The 19,218-nt window shown below is 37.0% G+C and overlaps 1 protein-coding gene and 1 long non-coding RNA gene across 2 annotated transcripts; one reads left to right on the top strand and one right to left on the bottom strand.

Moving 5' to 3' along the window:
• Positions 1–1,710: 1,710 nt before the first annotated feature.
• On the bottom strand, positions 1,711–8,990 carry cidec (cell death inducing DFFA like effector c). Its single transcript, XM_084063113.1, has 5 exons — positions 8,915–8,990; positions 8,641–8,782; positions 3,980–4,129; positions 2,966–3,156; positions 1,711–2,360 (listed from the first exon to the last, which is right to left on the bottom strand). Exons 1-5 carry the CDS (start codon positions 8,965–8,967, stop codon positions 2,177–2,179), a joined length of 720 nt encoding a protein of 239 aa, XP_083919239.1. The 5' UTR covers positions 8,968–8,990; the 3' UTR covers positions 1,711–2,176.
• Positions 8,991–13,120: 4,130 nt separating this feature from the next.
• On the top strand, positions 13,121–16,012 carry LOC311049515. The gene is made up of 3 exons (XR_014601199.1): positions 13,121–13,799; positions 14,915–15,141; positions 15,363–16,012. It is a non-coding gene; the product is annotated as an uncharacterized lncRNA (long non-coding RNA).
• Positions 16,013–19,218: the final 3,206 nt, after the last annotated feature.

Below are 19,218 nucleotides of genomic sequence, written 5' to 3'. Positions count from 1 at the left end.
TAGTGGAGTAAAAGTGCAATATTTGCCTCAGATGTAGAGGAGTATAAGTAAAAGTACTGAACATTGGAAATACTCCAGTAAAGTACTTAAAGTAAAGTAAAACATACCTCAAAATTGTACTTGCAAAAAGTACAGTACTGACTACTTGAGTAAATGTTCTTAGTTAATTTACACCACTGCTAATCAGCAGTATGCAAAATCACACAAACTTCAAGGTCAACCAAAAAGAACATTTTAGTTTTCTAGTTAGTTTTCTGAGTGGAGTCAAATTAAACGGTTCCCACTAGCCACCTGCCATGCACTGATAACACAATTGTATGGATTTAATTTAATACACTTGAATGGCCACATTAGGTAATAAACCTTGTCAATGGTTCCCCAGCAATTGCATTGCCTGGAAATAGCCAATCCAAGTTTATTTCCTTCCAGCTACTGATATCCACAAACACATGCTGCAACAGGAAATAAACTTTGACCCATTTAGATTGTTTGTGGTAAAAAGTGTAAAAGAAAAGGTCAAGTGTAAAAGAAGAGAGAGAGAGAGAGAGAGAGAGAAAAAAAGGTCTATAGAATATTGAGAGAGCCTGTTGCATGCCATGTGTTATTCACTTTCAAAATCTTGGCATCAGCTCAAGTTCAATATTGAAACGCTCACTTACCACACATACTGATATTGATGTTTTAGCATGTGGCAGACTTTTGCCCTTTGTCATTATTGAAATGCAAAAAAGAAAAGAGCAGTGCATGAAAGTCATAGATCATAATTGGGTACATTTTTAAATAGAAAGTGTCCTGCAAAAAGTCATATGTGACTGCAGTCTGATCCAGCAAACAAAAGTGATAATAATTCTGAAGAAAACATTTCAGTAAATCAGGCATTTTAAAATAAATTGGCTAAACTATCACAATGATGGCAATTCCAATTCTCACTCTCAAACTTCCTACATTTTCTACTGGGAGCTAGTGTGTGGACTTCCCTTCCTTTCCTCCGATGTATGTTTTGTTGTCCAGCACCTAACAATGTTTTTGGGATGTGCATACCTCCCTCTGTACTCAATTCCAATTCTCAGCCATCTTCCTTTACAAGGTGAAAGGAAAAATCTGCTGCAGTGCAACCAGAAAACCATCACCCACAGACCGTTTCTCTCAGTGTAATGGCTTGTTTCCCTCTCCTTTCACTTTCACCTCCCTACAGCTGCTAAATGCTATCGCCAGTTCTCATTGGCCTTCTCTCGTCCTCTCTGAGGCATCACCAGGCTGCAGCTGACAGGGCAGCAGAGACTGGGGCGACAATTAGGGAAAGCGTGGGAGAGACAGCTGGACCATGCACCAATTACACTGTCCAAGCAGCCATACACATGCCATCCCTAATGGGCTCAAGCCAAAGCCATATAGGATACCCTTTAATCATTTAAACCCTATTTGAATACTTCGGCTATAGATCTAAAAGCTCACAGAATGATGCGGCACATGGTGAGCTTGTAGATAAGTTATTTTAAAATTACCTTTTGAAGATATTCAAAAGAATCTTGAAAGCGTTCTATGACATGCCTCCAAAATAGGGATGCCAGCATTAATGTGCTCCTACAATGAGACTAAAAAGACATTCTATATTATGTTCTGCAAAACAGGAAATAGAGGTGATCATTTTATTTCTTCATTAACATTTGTGGGGAAAAAACTAATAATAACATCACAACAGCAAAAGTGCATTCTGAAATCTATGTAACAGAGCAAGCAGCAAATGACAGTGACATAAACAGCATTATACATGTACCAGTAACAAACGCACTCCTCCACCCCCCGCCCCCCCCCACACCCCTAACCATATCTCAGACGGCGGGTCACAGTATTAAAACAGCCCAGAAAAAGGGGCGTGCACAACTCCATAATTCTAAGTCTTTTAAGCACCTGGGTGCTGCAGTGCTAGAGGCCAATACACAAAAGGAAAACAGTCAGTGCACACAACATAATTCTGCCACAGTTTCATTGAGGCAGTCCAGGATATAGTGGCCGCCTTTCCAAGCAACGCTGGTCATTCCGTGTTCATTTGAGAGCTCAAGAAGGCTGCCCTGGGTCGGGGAAAAAAAAATCCAATATCGCAATTCATCTACTGAAGATTTATGTTGCATGTTTTCCTCGGTATGAAAAACAAACAAACGGCCACAGTTCGATGTCACTGGCAAGCCTTGCCCAGTAGAATGCCCTGCAGCTGCTTGACTCTGCTCTCCTGTGTCTGTCCAAGTTTGCCCGCAGCCTGCTGCTCCTCCTCATCCAACAGCTGCTCAATGTAGCAGGAGGAGCCAAGCAGGAGGTGGCCCGTGGCCTGCATGGAGAACAGCGTCCACCGCAGAAACTCCCTGTAAACACGGGTCAGAAGGCAAGATGTGTCAGGCAGATACAGGGGGAGGTAAGCATTCCGAAAAAAACTGTAGGAATGTAAATGATTAATCAATGATCCATTAAGCACCACCAGTAAGAATTGTATTGGTCAAATATACTGTATATTAGCTGACAGTGTAGGCTACGGTACATTTCTCAAATTGCTGAAAATATTTTTCAACACAAGAGGGATTAAGATTAAGGGGATTACTGGAAAATTGCAGAACCTAATACTGAATCAGTAAGAAGCAGTATTGTTGTTAGTCACATTAATACAAATCCAGTAAGCTCAAAAATAAAGTTCTACAAAATGTTGTCGTTTAGGCCAGAGATTCCCTTCTCACGTCAACAGCATTTTGGAGAACAGTGATTTTGCACCCCTAAATCTGTGTCCAATGAGATTTCATACGGTGCAATTTGATCATTGGTGTTCAGAAACCCATGTGTTGATTCTGATTTCAGCCACTCTGAAACAAGGCATCTCCTACATCTACTCAGAGAATATACATGTAGATGTACATGCAGCCTGTTGTCCAAGTCAATTTTGAGCTTCACACACACACACACACACACACACACTCACTTGACCATACTTTTGGCACCACAGCAGTTTAGGTCGTAGGTCATAGAGTATACACCATACAGGGTGGCCTTCATACTCAGGCAGCCGATGAAGTCCTTGGGGTTGTTCTTATACAGATCAAATGTCACTTTGGCTAAGTCTTTTCTGTGCTTCGACCTGCGCTCAATGAGTTGAACTCTGGGGGGACTGATCTGTGTGGGAGGTTGGAATCAGAGGAGGAAAAATGTTCAACAGCTCATTCCAAGTGCGATGTATGCAGGCCCCTTAGAGTAGACCATCAAATGATGGTAAAATAAGTTAATAAAGTACAAAACTATGGTAAATGCTCATTATAAGTTATCTAAACCCAAACAAATAGCTTAATATGTTTACCCGGATGTCAAAAACACAGTGTTTCATTTTATAATATGAAAGAGAGAGAGGACAGAAAATGTGGTAGTCTACAAAGTTAATACACTTCACAGAAAGAGATGAACAGGAACTAAAGAACAACAACGCAATGAGAAAGGGGGAAGAATAACAGAGATTTGTTGAAAAATAGATGTTTGCGACATTATTTATTGCTCTGGTGTTTTTTACAAAGTGGGATTCCCTTCAAATGATTCAGTCTGATTTATGCCTGCGTCGCCAAAAATAACGTTTTACAACAACGTGTAGCGCATTAGAGTTTCGGTGCGCAACACTCCCATACACCAAAGTATAAATGTACATAGCCAGCGCTATGTACACAGAAGGAAGCTGGAGGGGTGCTTGCTGCATGTAGAGAGGCAGACACTTTGGAGAGGAGACGAGTCCCGCAAGCGCATTCACATTGGCTCCGAGTATAATAATAACACTGCTGTGTTGTGCAGGAATGTGCCGCATTATAAGTGCTGATAAAGTAGAACAAGCAGGATAAAGTAGAATGTGTCCCATGGACGCAGCGATGGTTGGTTTAATTTGTCTTTTCTTGAAAATATTTGTCAGAGAGACAGGTCGTTCAGCATCTCTGGAAATGATTTACAGTACATCTACCTGAGATGGGGTCCATTTTTGTGCCTTCTCCAGGACCATGAGGACAGCATTCTCAGGCAGGGTCTGGAAGAACTCCTCCGTATCGATCCCTGTCCCATCCTCATCCAGCACCAGAGCACTGACACAGGACACATGCAGGGAGTCCATTACCTGAGCAGGTTACAGTGAACAGTTAAGTAAGAGGAACTAGAGGAAACCTTGCTATGCCTGAAGTACCTATTTTGCTCAGTTCCTCTCTGCTTACCCAGGTAAAAAAATAGCATACTAAAAATATATTTTTGATGAATGTGTTAAAGTATACTTTTAGTACGGATGTACTATTTTGGCCGACTTAAATTGAACTTAAGTGTACTCAAGTACAATTAAATTGCTACTTAATGTATGCTTGAGTATACTAAAAGTGCAATAAGTGTGCTAAATTCGTACAACTTTTTACAAACTTTAAGTATACTTAGTACAGTAGTGAAAAGTATACCCACGAGCAGTCAAAATGCACTTTTAGTGCAATTATATTATATTATTAGTGTGTTGTAAATCTACTTTAAATGGGATTACAGTACATTATCAGTTGTATAAAAGTGTATTATTAAAACACTTTTATCATATTAATAATACTTTTCAAATGTACTTTTTAACTGTCCGATTTAGTTTATTTAAAATGTATTAAAGTATATTTTTAGTATGGATGTACTATTTTGGCCGACTTAAATTGAACTTAAGTGTACTCAAGTACAATTAAATGACTACTTAATGTATGCTTGAGTATACTAAAAGTGCAATAAGTGTGCTAAATTCGTACAACTTTTTACAAACTTTAAGTACACTTAGTACAGTAGTGAAAAGTATACCCACGAGCGGTCTAAATGCACTTTTAGTGCAATTATATTATATCATTAGTGTGCTGTAAATCTACTTTAAATGGGATTACAGTACATTATCAGTAGTGTAAAAGTGTATTATTAAAACACTTTTATCATATTAATAATACTTTTCAAATGTACTTTTTAAGTGTCCCATTTAGTTTATTTAAAATGTATTAAAGTATATTTTTAGTATGGATGTACTATTTTGGCCGACTTAAATTGAACTTAAGTGTACTCAAGTACAATTAAATGACTACTTAATGTATGCTTGAGTATACTAAAAGTGCAATAAGTGTGCTAAATTCGTACAACTTTTTACAAACTTTAAGTACACTTAGTACAGTAGTGAAAAGTATACCCACGAGCGGTCTAAATGCACTTTTAGTGCAATTATATTATATCATTAGTGTGCTGTAAATCTACTTTAAATGGGATTACAGTACATTATCAGTAGTGTAAAAGTGTATTATTAAAACACTTTTATCATATTAATAATACTTTTCAAATGTACTTTTTAAGTGTCCCATTTAGTTTATTTAAAATGTATTAAAGTATATTTTTAGTATGGATGTACTATTTTGTGACAAGTGACAAGATGGTGACAAAAACGGAACAGTTGATTATGTCATAATCACATGACTGCAAATTTGAAAGGCAGAGCCAATGGCTCTGCTGAAAGGGAACACTGTGACTCTGACCAATCACGGGGAGGCCAGTGCAGCATGCAGTCTCAGGATTGCAGGACTTCTAACGTATTTAAATTATTCTACACTTTAATAAAGCATATTAATAGTATATTAAAAAGGATTTGAAAAATACTCATACTTTTTAAAGCACTAAAATGACCTTACATTAAAATAAGCATACTTAAGTACATTTCTAACTGAGTAAAATTAAAGGGCACTTTCATAAAGCATACTTATAGTATGTTACACAAGGCATGAAAATAAGTGTACTTTTCATAAGTGCACTAAATTAACACTATAGGTATTTGCAATTTGGTATAATTTTTAAAAGTGCACTAAAATACAACTTAAAGTTATTATAGTGCATTTTGTATTATTATAATTAAATACACTTATAATGAAGTTAAATTAAAGTACACTTTAATGAAGCATAGAAATAGTGTATTATAACATTCTTAAACTACACTTAATTCCTACTATATATATATAGTAAGTTAGTATACTTTTTCAAAGTACACTGGCATATCATTTTAATGTTCTTACATTAAAGTACAGTTATTTTAAGTGGATTTAAATACATTTCTAATTGAGTGCAATTAAAGTACACTAAAATAAAGTATGCTAACAGTGTATTACAAATGTCTGAAAAATAAATTTACTTATGTTAAGTATACTAAAAGTACACTTATAAGCATTAGTAGTTTATTATACTTTTTCAAAGTACGCTGGCATACAACTTTCAATGTTCTTACATTAAAGTACAGTTATTTTAAGTATATTTAAATACATTTCTAATTGAGTGCAATTAAAGTACACTAAAATAAAGTATGCTAACAGTGTATTACAAATGTCTGAAAAATAAATGTACTTATGTTAAGTATACTAAAAGTACACTTATAAGCATTAGTAGTTTATTATACTTTTTCAAAGTACACTGGCATACAACTTTCAATGTTCTTACATTAAAGTACAGTTATTTTAAGTATAATTAAATACATTTCTAATGGAGTGCAATTGAAGTACACTTAAATAAAGTATACTAACAGTGTATTACAAATGACTGAAAAATAAATGTACTTATGTTAAGTATACTAAAAGTACACTTATAAGCATTAGTAGTTTATTATGCTTTTTCAAAGTACACTGGCATACAACTTTCAATGTTCTTACATTAAAGTACACTTATTTTAAGTATATTAAATACATTTCTAATGGAGTGCAATTAAAGTACACTTAAATAAAGTATACTAACAGTGTATTACAAATGACTGAAAATAAATGTACTATTCTTAAGTACACTAAAAGCTCACTTATAGGTATTAGTAATTTAGTATACTATCTCAAAGTACACTGGCATACAACTTTTAATATACTTACATTAAAGTACACTTCCTTTTAGTATATTAAAATACATTTGCAATGGAGTGCAATTATAGTACACTTACATATATTAGACTAACAGTGTATTACAAATGACGTTACTATAAATACACTTTTCTTAAGTACACTAAAAGTACACTATTAAGCAGTTTCAATTTAGTGTACTTTTAAAAAGTGTGCTTACATTTAATTAAAAATATACTTTGCATAAAGTACACTTTGGATAAGTACATTAAAAATACATTTCAAGTATTCCATAATTAGTATATTTATTTTTAGTACATTGAAGTTGAACTTAATTACATCTTTTTTTAAGTATACTTTGTATAAGTTTATTTTTAATATGCTTTTAATTAAGTACAAAAATCCAAAGTATACTTTTAATAATATTAGTGCACTTATATTATATTTTTCATATACTAAAGTATACTACTTTTTTACCTGGGTAGTTTGGAATGAAAGGGTCTACACCATGAATTTAAAAAATAATAATAATAATTAATATCATATTGTGTATGTCCCTCAAACGTTTTTCAAAAGGTTTGAGCCTAAATCAAGCCTCAGATATACTCATTCCAACTAACTTCTCTCTGGCTTATAAAGCACTTTCACCTGCAATACCACATTGTCCTGTTTGGCACGGGGCGCTATTGAGCCAGTTTGTATGCATGTTATCTCCTGGTTCTGTGTGGAAAAAGTAAAAAAAATATATATGAAAAAAAATAAGATTTATTTTTTTTGGTTGGAACTGAAAAACGGGAGGAATTGTTCCCTGACGTGACGTAGGCAGGGGGAACAAATCTGACGGACTGTTTTCAGAACAATTTACATAAAAACCACAGATAGCCTATGAAAGCCTGCATGCTCGAAGTCGGGTATTTTTTGGAACAGAAGAGAGGTGGGGGAGACCAAAAACACACAAAAATGAAGAAAAAGTTAAAATTCATGGTGTAGACCCTTTAAATGGATACAAATCAGAGCAGGCAGATGCAGAGGATTAGGGGCCGTGTCTACTGAGGCTTTTTCCCCAGGCTGAAAATGCCAAAACGTTCGCCTGAAAACGCTTAAAAAAACCTGAGTTGAAGCTCAAGCAAATTAAGTGCAGGAAGAACTATTGTGGTCATTGCAATATATTCTAGACGCACACCATGTTGTCTCATCGCTCTTTCCCCATCCTCTGACTCACTCGCCTTTTTATCTAACCATGCTCTTGTCTGTCTTGTCTGAGTCACTATGCTACATGTCAGGAATTTATGATGAAATCAACAAGTAAAAAAGCTGCGACACAGAAAAATCCTGAGCGTTAATTTAACTCAAGTGTAAAAATGGACCCGCAATGAGTTAGATTAACACTGTACTGTCTGCCTGTACACTTGGTTGTGTGCAAGTGTCGCACAATAAAAACAGCTGATTTATAAGCTTGCAACACTCTATGAACTTGTAGAACTGTATAAGTATAATTCACCCCCACCCAGATGACAGTGAAGTGACAAAAAAAAGAAAGAAAAAAGACCATTACTGCATCAAAAATAATCAACAAACTATAGTATAAAAACTGGTAAAACATTGGACAAATTGTCAAATTATATAAGAGGCAAAAAATAGCGTTGTAGATCGTCAAACTTAAATGTAATGCCTCAACTCCTACATTCCAAGTTCCTGTCAGGGTAGGGGGTCCCCAGTTAAAATATGATTATTTGGGGGGGGGGCACTGCTCCACTCCATCTCATACCTTGTTTATCAGGTCTTGCAGCCCGTCAGCCATGATGCCCTTCTTCACACTACGGTCAGCAATTGAGACCCTGAAGGGCTTTGAGCGAGGAGGCCGACCCGACAGCATCTGAGCACTGGCAGAAACACTGGATGTCACACACCTGGCAAAACAAAAAATGATATAAATTAAAACAGACTAATGTATACATAAATATATATATTTTTTAAATGTAATCTGTCCTGTCCCTGTGTGCATGACCCACCTCCCACGAACTTAGAAACCTGTGTCTTACTTTGAGAGGGTTGTTGGAGTTAGGAGGCTGAGGGACTTCATTGCATAATCCATCTGCTGCCAAAGGGCACTAGATGTGGGATTTGGAAAGATCACATCGGTTTAGCAATGGTTTTGTTATGATGCAGTATGTCAACCTGCCACAAGAGAGAGCTGTAACTTTACTAATAAGCTAAAACATGTTAGAGACTTTTGAGAACATTCACATAATGAATAGATACAAAGAATCTACATAAACTGGGCACAACACAGGTTTTAAAACCTTAATCAAGTTTCAACACACAGAAACTACTGGAAGCGGCATACCGTATCTTAAAAAAACAGATACACATTTCTGAGATATAAACATTTCTTAGATAAGAGTCTTAAGCCTAGATGATTTGTGTCATGATGATAGAAATATGAAGATCTTCTTGATCGTGAAGAATTAACTTTAACATAAGACATTTTACAAGGACATAATCCTGAAACCATACCAGAGGTTGTTCTCCCGATGTTAAGATATGGTCTTCTCTGAAACACAGTTCCCAATTTTGTATTGATCGCGCTATGGAAAGATCACAGTGACAGCGTATCCGTGTTAATCTCTAAACCTCTTAATGTTGGCTCTATTTAACTCCCAGTGCCTTGTGTCACATGACATGTTCTTTCACCCTTTCACCTTTGTGACAGTATTCTATCAGCTGCATGCGGTCAGCTTCATTGAGCAATTCTCTGGGCCCTCCCATAGTCCCTCCCAGTGGTGTAAAGTAACTAAGTACACGTGCTCAAGTAGTGTACTTAAGTACAATTTTGAGGTATTTTAACTTTCTTCAGTATTTACAATGTTCAATACTTTTACTTCTACCCCACTACATCTCAGAGGAAGTATTTGAAAACTTTAGTTCCTTTGTAGATTTTGATTATCATCACAAAACACACTAATATTTAATATATTTTCAAATAATATATATATATATATATATATATATATATATATATATATATATATATATATATATATATATAATTTGAAAATAGCCGATCTACAAGCTCACATTGTGAGCTTGTAGATCGACTATTTTCAAAATATACTGCTCAAAGAAATGTAGGGAACACTTTCATCCCTTAATTATTTTGAGTTTTCATGAACTGTGTACATACTGCTAACAAAAACTTCTCAAAAGAATTACGGGATCAAAGCGTTCCATTCATTATTTTGAGCAGTGTATGTTTTATTGAACTTGTGAAATGGGACAGTCTGCACGATCCGTACTTTTACTTTTGGTACTTTAAGTATATTTTGATGCCGATAGATACTTTTGTACTTTTACTCAAGTGCATTTTGAATGCGGGACTTCTACTTGTAACAGAGTATATCTACATTGTAGTACTGATACTTTTACAAAAGTAAAACATGTGAATACATCTTCCATCATGATTCCCAATATAACCCTGGGTCATTATCCTCACACAGAGTCAAGGTCATATAAGGTTTGTTTTCGTTCCACGGGGATACATATGTGAAGGAAAAGATAATGAATGAGATTTACAAGCATTGAACATGTTCTAAAATAAAAGAATACCCATCCAGACCCAGTCCACTTACTGGTAAACCTCTCAATAGTAACCATTTCACAGATTTAACTACTAGTTGCAGCTTTAGTTAGTGTACAATCATTATCATAAGCAATCAAAACAAGTGGAAAACCAAATGTAGGGCAGTCAAATGCAAAATTAGAAAAGATACAGCAGTTTCAATTTTTACATACATGTCTTAACAGAAACTATTTCAGTCCATTGCAGTCTTACCTAGACAGTTTTAAACTGGCGATAATTAGAGCCTATGGGAATAGTAGCACTGTGCATATAGCAATATCTCATCTCACTCACTTTACCAACACAGCATACTATTGTGTATTGGCATCACTGTACACTATTTACTGTAGGTGGATACCACTGAAAATATAGTTTAGAGATGTTCAAGAGGAAAGATGAGGTACTTGTAACACTTAGAATATAATATACATATTTTATCATCTTCTAGGGCTAATGGTCCAATTTCTCTTAAATATATTAGTCATATGCATCATTAATGTGAATCAGAATTACTTTATTTGTTTTATATTATACGTTTTCACATACAGTACTGTATGAGGAATTTATCTAGGCAAGGTCAATATAAAGAAGCTATAAACTATGATAAGGTTATATACAGATACATAAATATTAAGAGAGGTGAGTGAGTGAGTGAGTGAGTGAGTGAGTGAGTGAGTGGGTGAGTTCTAAAAACCCAGCCTAGATGTTAAGAGCAAAAGGTGGGACGGAGATGTGAGTGTATGCGTCATAATTCAGGGCAACGAAGTGGCCAGCTCCTATCACATATGTTTCTCTGAGCTGGAGTCTGGACACATGATAGCACCAGAAGACTCACTGGCAAATGTAAATGTCCCAGAACCAATTGTCAATGCTATCTTCAGTAGGGATGGCTATCAGTTCCATGTAGGAACCAAATCGCTGGGTACCTGGTACATATATCAAATATGTGTATAGCCTACTAGGCCACTATCAGTGGAGGGAAAATAACTATTTTTTTAGTAAAAGTATCAATACTGCAATGTAGAAATACTCTGTTACAAGTAAAAGTCCAGAATTCATCTTAACATCTTAATGTATGTTTTGTAATAATAATCAAAATCTACAAAATAAATAGTAACAAAAAATTTCAAAAAGTTGTAGACAGTGGAGTAAAAGTACAACATTTGCCTCCGAGATGTAGTGGAGTAGAAGTAAAAGTACTGAAAATTGGAAATACTCCAGTAAAGTAAAAGATACCTCAAAACTGTACTTGAGTAAATGTACTTAGTTACTTTACACCACTGCCTAGGGGCTACTATATATCCCAGGGGTCTAGAAGCTTGGTTGGTGTGAGAAGTTCATTTGTTATCTGGACTAGCCTACTCTTTCACAATGTGGGGGGCCTAGTATACTGCCAAACATTTGTGCACAGTCTGCGACCTGGAAAGCCTTCACATAATCCAGCAGAAAAATCACTCACAGTTTGGCTGGGTTTATAATATTCGCTTCCAGGAAAACAGCAACTTTAACTGGAGTATTCTACTCAAGCATGACTGCGTGCACACACTAAGGGTCGGCTGAATCGTCAAAAATGCTATAGTCAACTGTCCCAATATATATCATATTATGATAATGATAATATATTATGTTTAAATTTGCTATAGGCCTCGGCGTTTATTATCAAATGTAGCCCTGAAACATGACATGGATGAACTTCAACCTGGTGTTTGCACCTTCTCCCTTTTTCACCTGTACATCTACATACACGTTCAAATTTCAAATATAATGTGCTTACCCCATGGCCACGGATGTTACAATTATGTACGGGCCCTAAAACGTACCCGTATGTTCCGGATTGTTCAACAAAAAGCATTTTAATCCGATCTGTGGCCATTTCCTCCATATTTTCTCCATATGCTTTCAACCACGTGACCCTATCGGTTGGTAGGTGTATTGCACTCAGATACATTATAACTATGCGAAAATGGTCACCGTTCTGATTGAAATGCTTTGTATAGAACAATACGGAGGATACGGGTACTTCTGAGGGCCCGTACATAATTGTAACATCCGTGGCCATGAGGTAAGCACTTTATATTTGAAATCTGAAGGTTTATATAGATGTACGGACCAAAAGGGAGAAATTGCAAACACCAGGTTGAAGTTCATCCATAACGGTCGTGACAAACGACGTCGTGTGATCCATCCATGGCTATATCAAATGCAAGCTATGCAACTATACACGCAGTCAAATTCTCTCCCTCATGAAAACTACAATGTCTATAAGGCTCAATCCTGGGGAAAGCGCAGTATCCTAATCCTACATGACCGTAGCCTTCAGTAGAATTCAAACTACTCACGTTTCTCCTGGTCCTTCCTCTCGTGGCCGGGGTAACAGATTCCGCCCACTTGACTCAACACTATTTAGCGGCAGGTGGAGAGTGAGACTTTCTAAGACAGGAAAATAAAAATCTTGCGCTGTTTGTAGGCTGTTTTTTTGCTTTAGTTTTTTCTTGTTACGAAAAATCATTTGACTCACATTTCATAACAGACGAAGGACCAGAATCCGTGTACGTAGCGTTCAATTGATATCCGTTCTCAAATCCCAAAATCGAAAATCGGAAATTGTCCGTTCAGTTTATATCCGTTCTTAAGTCCCAAAATCGAAAATAAGAAATTGGCTTCATCTCATGAATGGAAAACGGAAATTGACCCGTTTTTTAATTTAATTTTTTTGTTAAACACAATTTTTGCCAAGATATCAAGTATTACTTTACAAGCCCGTATCTTGCGTTCAGTCTATTATTCAATGTGAAATCAAAAATCAAAAATCGAAAATTGGCTTGATTTTCAATTTTAGCCTTTCATCTACATGAATGGAAAACGGAAAATTACCTGTTTTTTAATTATCGATCATTCATATGCATTATTATACAAAGTTACGGATAGGGAGGGGGCGGAGCCGAGACTCCACCCCCTCCCTACGCGCCATCTTGGTGAGGTCCGGTTCGGTCCAGCAGCACCGTGTTAGCTCCGGCTAAGTGTAACACTGTAAACAAACACATAGCAGCTACTTTAGCTAGTCACTGCTAGAACATTTTACGCAGATTAAGAGGAAACAATACGAGGAGAAGATTACATTTATCGGTATCGATCCGTATAAGCTTGTTACGAGTGAGTTTAGTGTCAATAAGGATCTTTATCCGCCGGGCCATACATTATCCGGATATTGTATGATTATTATTTAGTGTTTACACGCAGTGCCTACTACACTATGGACCAGTTGATGGCCTACAACAGCCTTGAGGCTCAATCTTATTTGTGCAAGGGTAAGTAAGTTTGTTTTTATTATTTTGTTTTATCGTTTGACAGGTAATGTTGGTGAACTGTAGAAGTGCTGTGCAAGTCTGTGTGTTAGCGTGGCTACTGTTAGCCTTGGATCAAGACTATCGTAGATTTATTTTATCTGAGTCAGACTTGATCAAATACAACTAATATATAGTCTTGATCCAAGGCTAAGCTTTTTTAGCCCTGGCGTTAGTGAGTTCTCTCTAACTTAGAGAGAACTCTAACGCTGGACTAAGCTACTGTGTGCCCAAAAGAAGTCAGACGTAAACAAAGCCCAAATATGGGCCTTATTAATGACCCAAAATAATTCATGAAAGTCGAGTCTGTCCATTGTGGCTGGCATGCAGATAGTCAAGCTTTGTTCTTTGAGAGTTTCATAGGGGGAAAAACACAAGTAAAAAGTACTAGCCTGGTTACCCAGCACTTTTCATACAGTCAGTGGCTGGTCTTACAAGCAGGGTCTTACAAGACTGGGTCAAAATGTACCACAACCAGGGTCGGTAACACCACAGCATTCTAACTAGATATAATTACAATTACGATCAGGGGTCTTCAACGTTTTCAGGCCAAGGACCCCTTGGCTGAGAGCGAGATAAAGCAGGGACCCCCATTATATTGTATAGAATATTTCTTTTTTCATAGATTTCATAGGCAGCTTCATAGACTTGTTCCACAGCACTATCATGTTGGATTCATGTTAATGTGTATTTCCAAACATTTAATCATGCACTTAAACAACACTTATACCTGACCTTTCACTCTGTACTTAGCCTGCTCTTTTTCCCCGCTATACTAAACCACTTTGCCGAAAATAGCAGATCTACAAACGCACAACGCCTTTGGCTAAAGTTCCTCTCAGAATAGGGATACTTGGTTGAAGTGGTTTATGTAAAAATCACACAAAGATTTGGCGGACCCCCTGTAGTAACTCTGAGGACCCCCTAGGGGTCCCGGACCCCCTGTTGAAGACCTCTGCTTTAGATATTATTTGATTTTTTTGTTGCACGCATGCAGTGTTGTCCTATGTAAGCTGAAGACAATAATACCCTAGCGGTCTGTTCTATCACAGTAATATCACTGTTTACTCTATTCTCAGGTGCTGCACTCAGCAACCGAGGGAGAAGCCAACCTCTCCCTGGATCATGGCCCCAGAGCACAGCACACTGGGGCGGTGCTTGACGCACACTGTGACTGCAAGTCTGGACTGTGTGAGGTCTGGTCCCGTGTAGGTGCTGCGCTGCAAGAGTCCAGAGGAAAGACACAGTAGAACCTTACTCTAGGTGCTTGTGGCCCACTTCAGCGACTGAGTCAAAGCGTGGTAACGTGAGTTGTGTATTTTAAATTGAGCATATTGTTCTAATTCATTAGAACCAGGGTCAGTGAAACCACAGCATTTTAACTAGATAATGACAATGCTTTATGTATTATTTGATTGAAGCATGGAGTGTTCTCTTATTTAAGCAGAAGAAAATGATCTAAAAGTTAAATGATATCCTACCGGTCTGTACTATCACAGTAATATTCCCTGTTTATTTTATTTTCAGGTGTTTTTGACCCATCTGCAAGTAATAACCTGAAACACCTCCAAGGAGTCTAATTAAGACCATCTGCACTCCAGGCAGCTCCCAACACAGCGTGTAGCAGCAGGACCCTCGCTACAAGAAGAGTCACTCCAGGCAAGGCAGCATGACGCTGGCCACCAACAGAGCCGTGCCTACTGCTCAAAAGCCCAGCAGTTTGATCAGCGTCACCACCAGCGTCCATCAGATTTTCCTGGAGACTGTGTACTGTACTGGTTGGCAGAGGATTCAACATTGCAGATAGTGTAGGATCTGTCATGGCATGATTAGTCACACTAGCCTTTACAAAAGGGGGAAAAACAGCTATATTAATCTAAACTAATATTATACTTTACTATATGCTATATTATACTACTATATTGTGAACTCTCTATACATACATACTGTATATCTCTACATATCTACTATTTTAATGTGCTTCACCAAAACGAAAAATGTACTAATCTTTGTGCAGTAGTAGCCTCGTGAAGAGGATTCAAGCTCTTAAAAGAGATGACTTCAAGAGCTTGCACTTAAATTGTGAATAAAATGTTTTATTGAATGCCATTATTTGCCTTGCATATTCTGTAATCTGTAGCCTACTATTGATAAATGTCCTACTTGGCTTAAATTAAGCAGTTGTTTTTATGAGTGATGTTTAGATTAGATTTAGTTTCAACTTTATTGTCACTGCACAGAGTACAAGCACTACTGAGACAAAAAAATGCAGTTTCGCATCTACAGCTGAGTTACAGTGTGTCATGTCCAAGGAGGAAGAAACTGCAGGAGATTCTTCTTACTGAGAAAGTGGCTGAGAACAAGAGAATCATGTGTTATCACTATAATCAATGCAATGGTTCTCATACTTTTCCATGTCAAGGACCCCCAAATTAATATGTATTAGCCCCATCTGAAAATATTTTGTCCCAGGGACCCCCATACTATGTTTGTGTTGTAAAATGTTTCAAAAACATTCAAATTCTTCTGAAAATAGCCGATCTACAAGCTCACAACACATCACATTGAGACGACTCAGACGAGGAGCATGGAGTTTGGTTATATTTCAAATAGCCAATGTACAGGGAGGTGCTTAAAACAGATGTTGATGCTACGTATATATTAAGGACCCCTGGGGGGTCCCTGAACCCCACGTTGAGAACAATTAGTGTATGTATAATACAGGGCTCTTCAACAGGGGGTCAGGGACCCCTAGGGATCCTCAGAGTTACAGGGGGCCGCCTAATCTTTGTGTATTCTGGAGGGAACTTTAGGGAAAATAGCCGATCTACAAGCTTGTAGATCTGCTATTTATAGGCAATGAGGTTTGGTGTAGATGGGGGGGGGGGGCAGACCAAGTGAAAGGTCAAGTTTATGGTTTAAGTGATTAAATGTCTGAAAATACAAATGAACATGGATCCAATATAGTGCTGTCAAACCTATGAAGCTATATGAAATCTATGAAAAGTTTGAATCTGCCACACAATTGTATACAATATGTAGTGGGGATCTCTGATCATCTCTCAGCTATGGGGTCCTTCGTCTGAAACACCTTGAAGACCCCTGGTATAATATATAAATAGAATGAACTGTAAGCGTAGGTATGAATGTGACATATACAGAACAGTATGAACACTAAACTGGTGTACTGTAAATGTTATGTATTGTACAGTCGGAGGTATACAGTGTGTACATATACCTACAGCTGTTAATCTGTAACATTCACTTTGTGTGTTTGGGATATTTCACCCCCAAAATGACCTTTTCTATGGATTAGTCACCCCATCGAGACTTGAATTGATGGAAAGTAACTAAGTACAAGTACTCAAGTACTGTAATTAAGTGCACTTTTGAGGTATTTGTACTTTACTTGAGTATTTCCAATTTCCAATACTTTTACTTCTACTCCACTACATCTCAGAGGTAAATAGTGTACTTTTACTCCACTACAATTATTTGAAAACTTTAGTTACTAGTACTTTGTAGATTTTGATTATTATTACTGAACATACATTAACCACTTCAGCCCTATATACATTTTGGCCATTTGAAAATAGCCGATCTACAAGCTTACAATGCTTCCGATGTGACGCATTGTGAGCTTGTAGATCTGCTATTTTCAAAAGATGTTTATACATTTGAAAACTTGAAATGGGACATTCCAGTACTTTTACTTTTGGTATTTTAAGTACATTTTGATGCCAATACTTTTATACTTTTGAATTGCGGACCTTTACTTGTAACAGAGTATTTCTACATTGCAGTATTGATACTTTTACTTTTACTAAGTAAAACATTTGAGTACTTTTTCCACCACTGGGTATATGTTGTACAAACAAAGACATTAACACTATAGATATTGCTGTCTAGAATGTGTACATTATTAATATTGTACCTTCAGGCGTCCTAGCCTACTGTATGTCTTGGCATTTATATTTCACTATGGCACCATCCATACTAGTCCAAACAGTATAGGCCAACAATACATATTAACACATTTCTACCAGTTTATACTGTTCATAATACTGTATCTTAGCTCTTTAATTCCAACCCTTTATTTGTTCGTTATATAATTTAGAATACATCATGTACTATTATACTGTAATACTCATGGCATGACACATAAATCATGATTATCGCATTCTCAACCATTTAAACCCAGTTGGTGTGAATATCCTGTACCCTTCCTATACCCGATTCCTCTTCCAGCGATCCAGAAACAGATGTGTGCCTAGCTACTGTGTAATTGTTACGACCTTATAAGGTGTCTAGAGGCTAAGGAGTAACACATACACAGGTAACGAAAAAGTGTACATTAATATTAGGATCAACCTTAAGTTTACAATGGATAATTAAGCAGATCAGGGAAAGCAACAAACTTCAGGGTGGCCAAAGCCAAAATACCCCAACCCTACCTGAAAAGAAAACAACCTAAACTCCACCAAAACAAAGTTACAGTATAGGCTCCCTAACTAAACAAAACAGGGTCAAAAGGGGGAACAAAATAAATGGCGGCACATCCCTACAAGCTTCCCTTCTCTATTATACTCAGGAAAAAGGTTTGGAATATGATTACGTTTCCTATCTAAGAATAGTCTATACTTTAAACACTAAGTAAATAAAGTTACCTACTTACGCACTAAGCAGGAAAAAGGTATGGCACACAGCCTATAGACCTACAGTAGCAAACACCAGCTAACTAACAGAAAGGGTTCAGCACATGGAGGTGACGGATGGTAAAAAGGCTGATGAGGAGCTTCTCCCAGGCTTTTATGCTGTCTGGGCTGATTGAGGAAGCTGCAGCTTGCTTTTAATGCTCTTCAGGTTGCCCTGGTTGAGCTTAGACTGGTTTTAAATGCAAGCAAAACTAAATTCATGCTGTTCACTAGGGCTAAAACCACCAACCTTAGTAATATAGTCATAACCTCTTCAAGTGGTGCTACAATAGAAAGGGCCACGGAATACAATTACCTTGGCATCTGGCTAGATGAGAAATTGTGTTTTAAATTTCACATTGAAAACCTTGTCTCTATAGAAATAAATCTTGCTTTCCTGCATCCAGTAGGAAAACAATTAGTATGGAGACATTATCTATAGAACTGCTACTCCATCAATTTTAAAGCGCCTCGACACTGTGTACCATACAGACAGAGTTAGGCAAGACAGCATTTTCTGTCAGTGCTCCATCTGCCTGGAATGAGCTCCAGAGGCCCTTGAAAATCAAATCACTTCCATCTTTAGGTCATTTCAGGGAAATGACTTCCAACAATTTTGTTCAGGATTGTAACTGCTTTATTTAATTTAATTTAGGTAGATCTGTTCTAGTTCTTTGAGTATTTTAGTT

Source organism: Gymnoscopelus microlampas (assembly GCF_963454915.1).
Source record: "Gymnoscopelus microlampas genome assembly, chromosome: 7".
NCBI lineage: Eukaryota > Metazoa > Chordata > Actinopteri > Myctophiformes > Myctophidae > Gymnoscopelus > Gymnoscopelus microlampas.
This window is presented reverse-complemented; position numbering and strand designations above follow the sequence as displayed.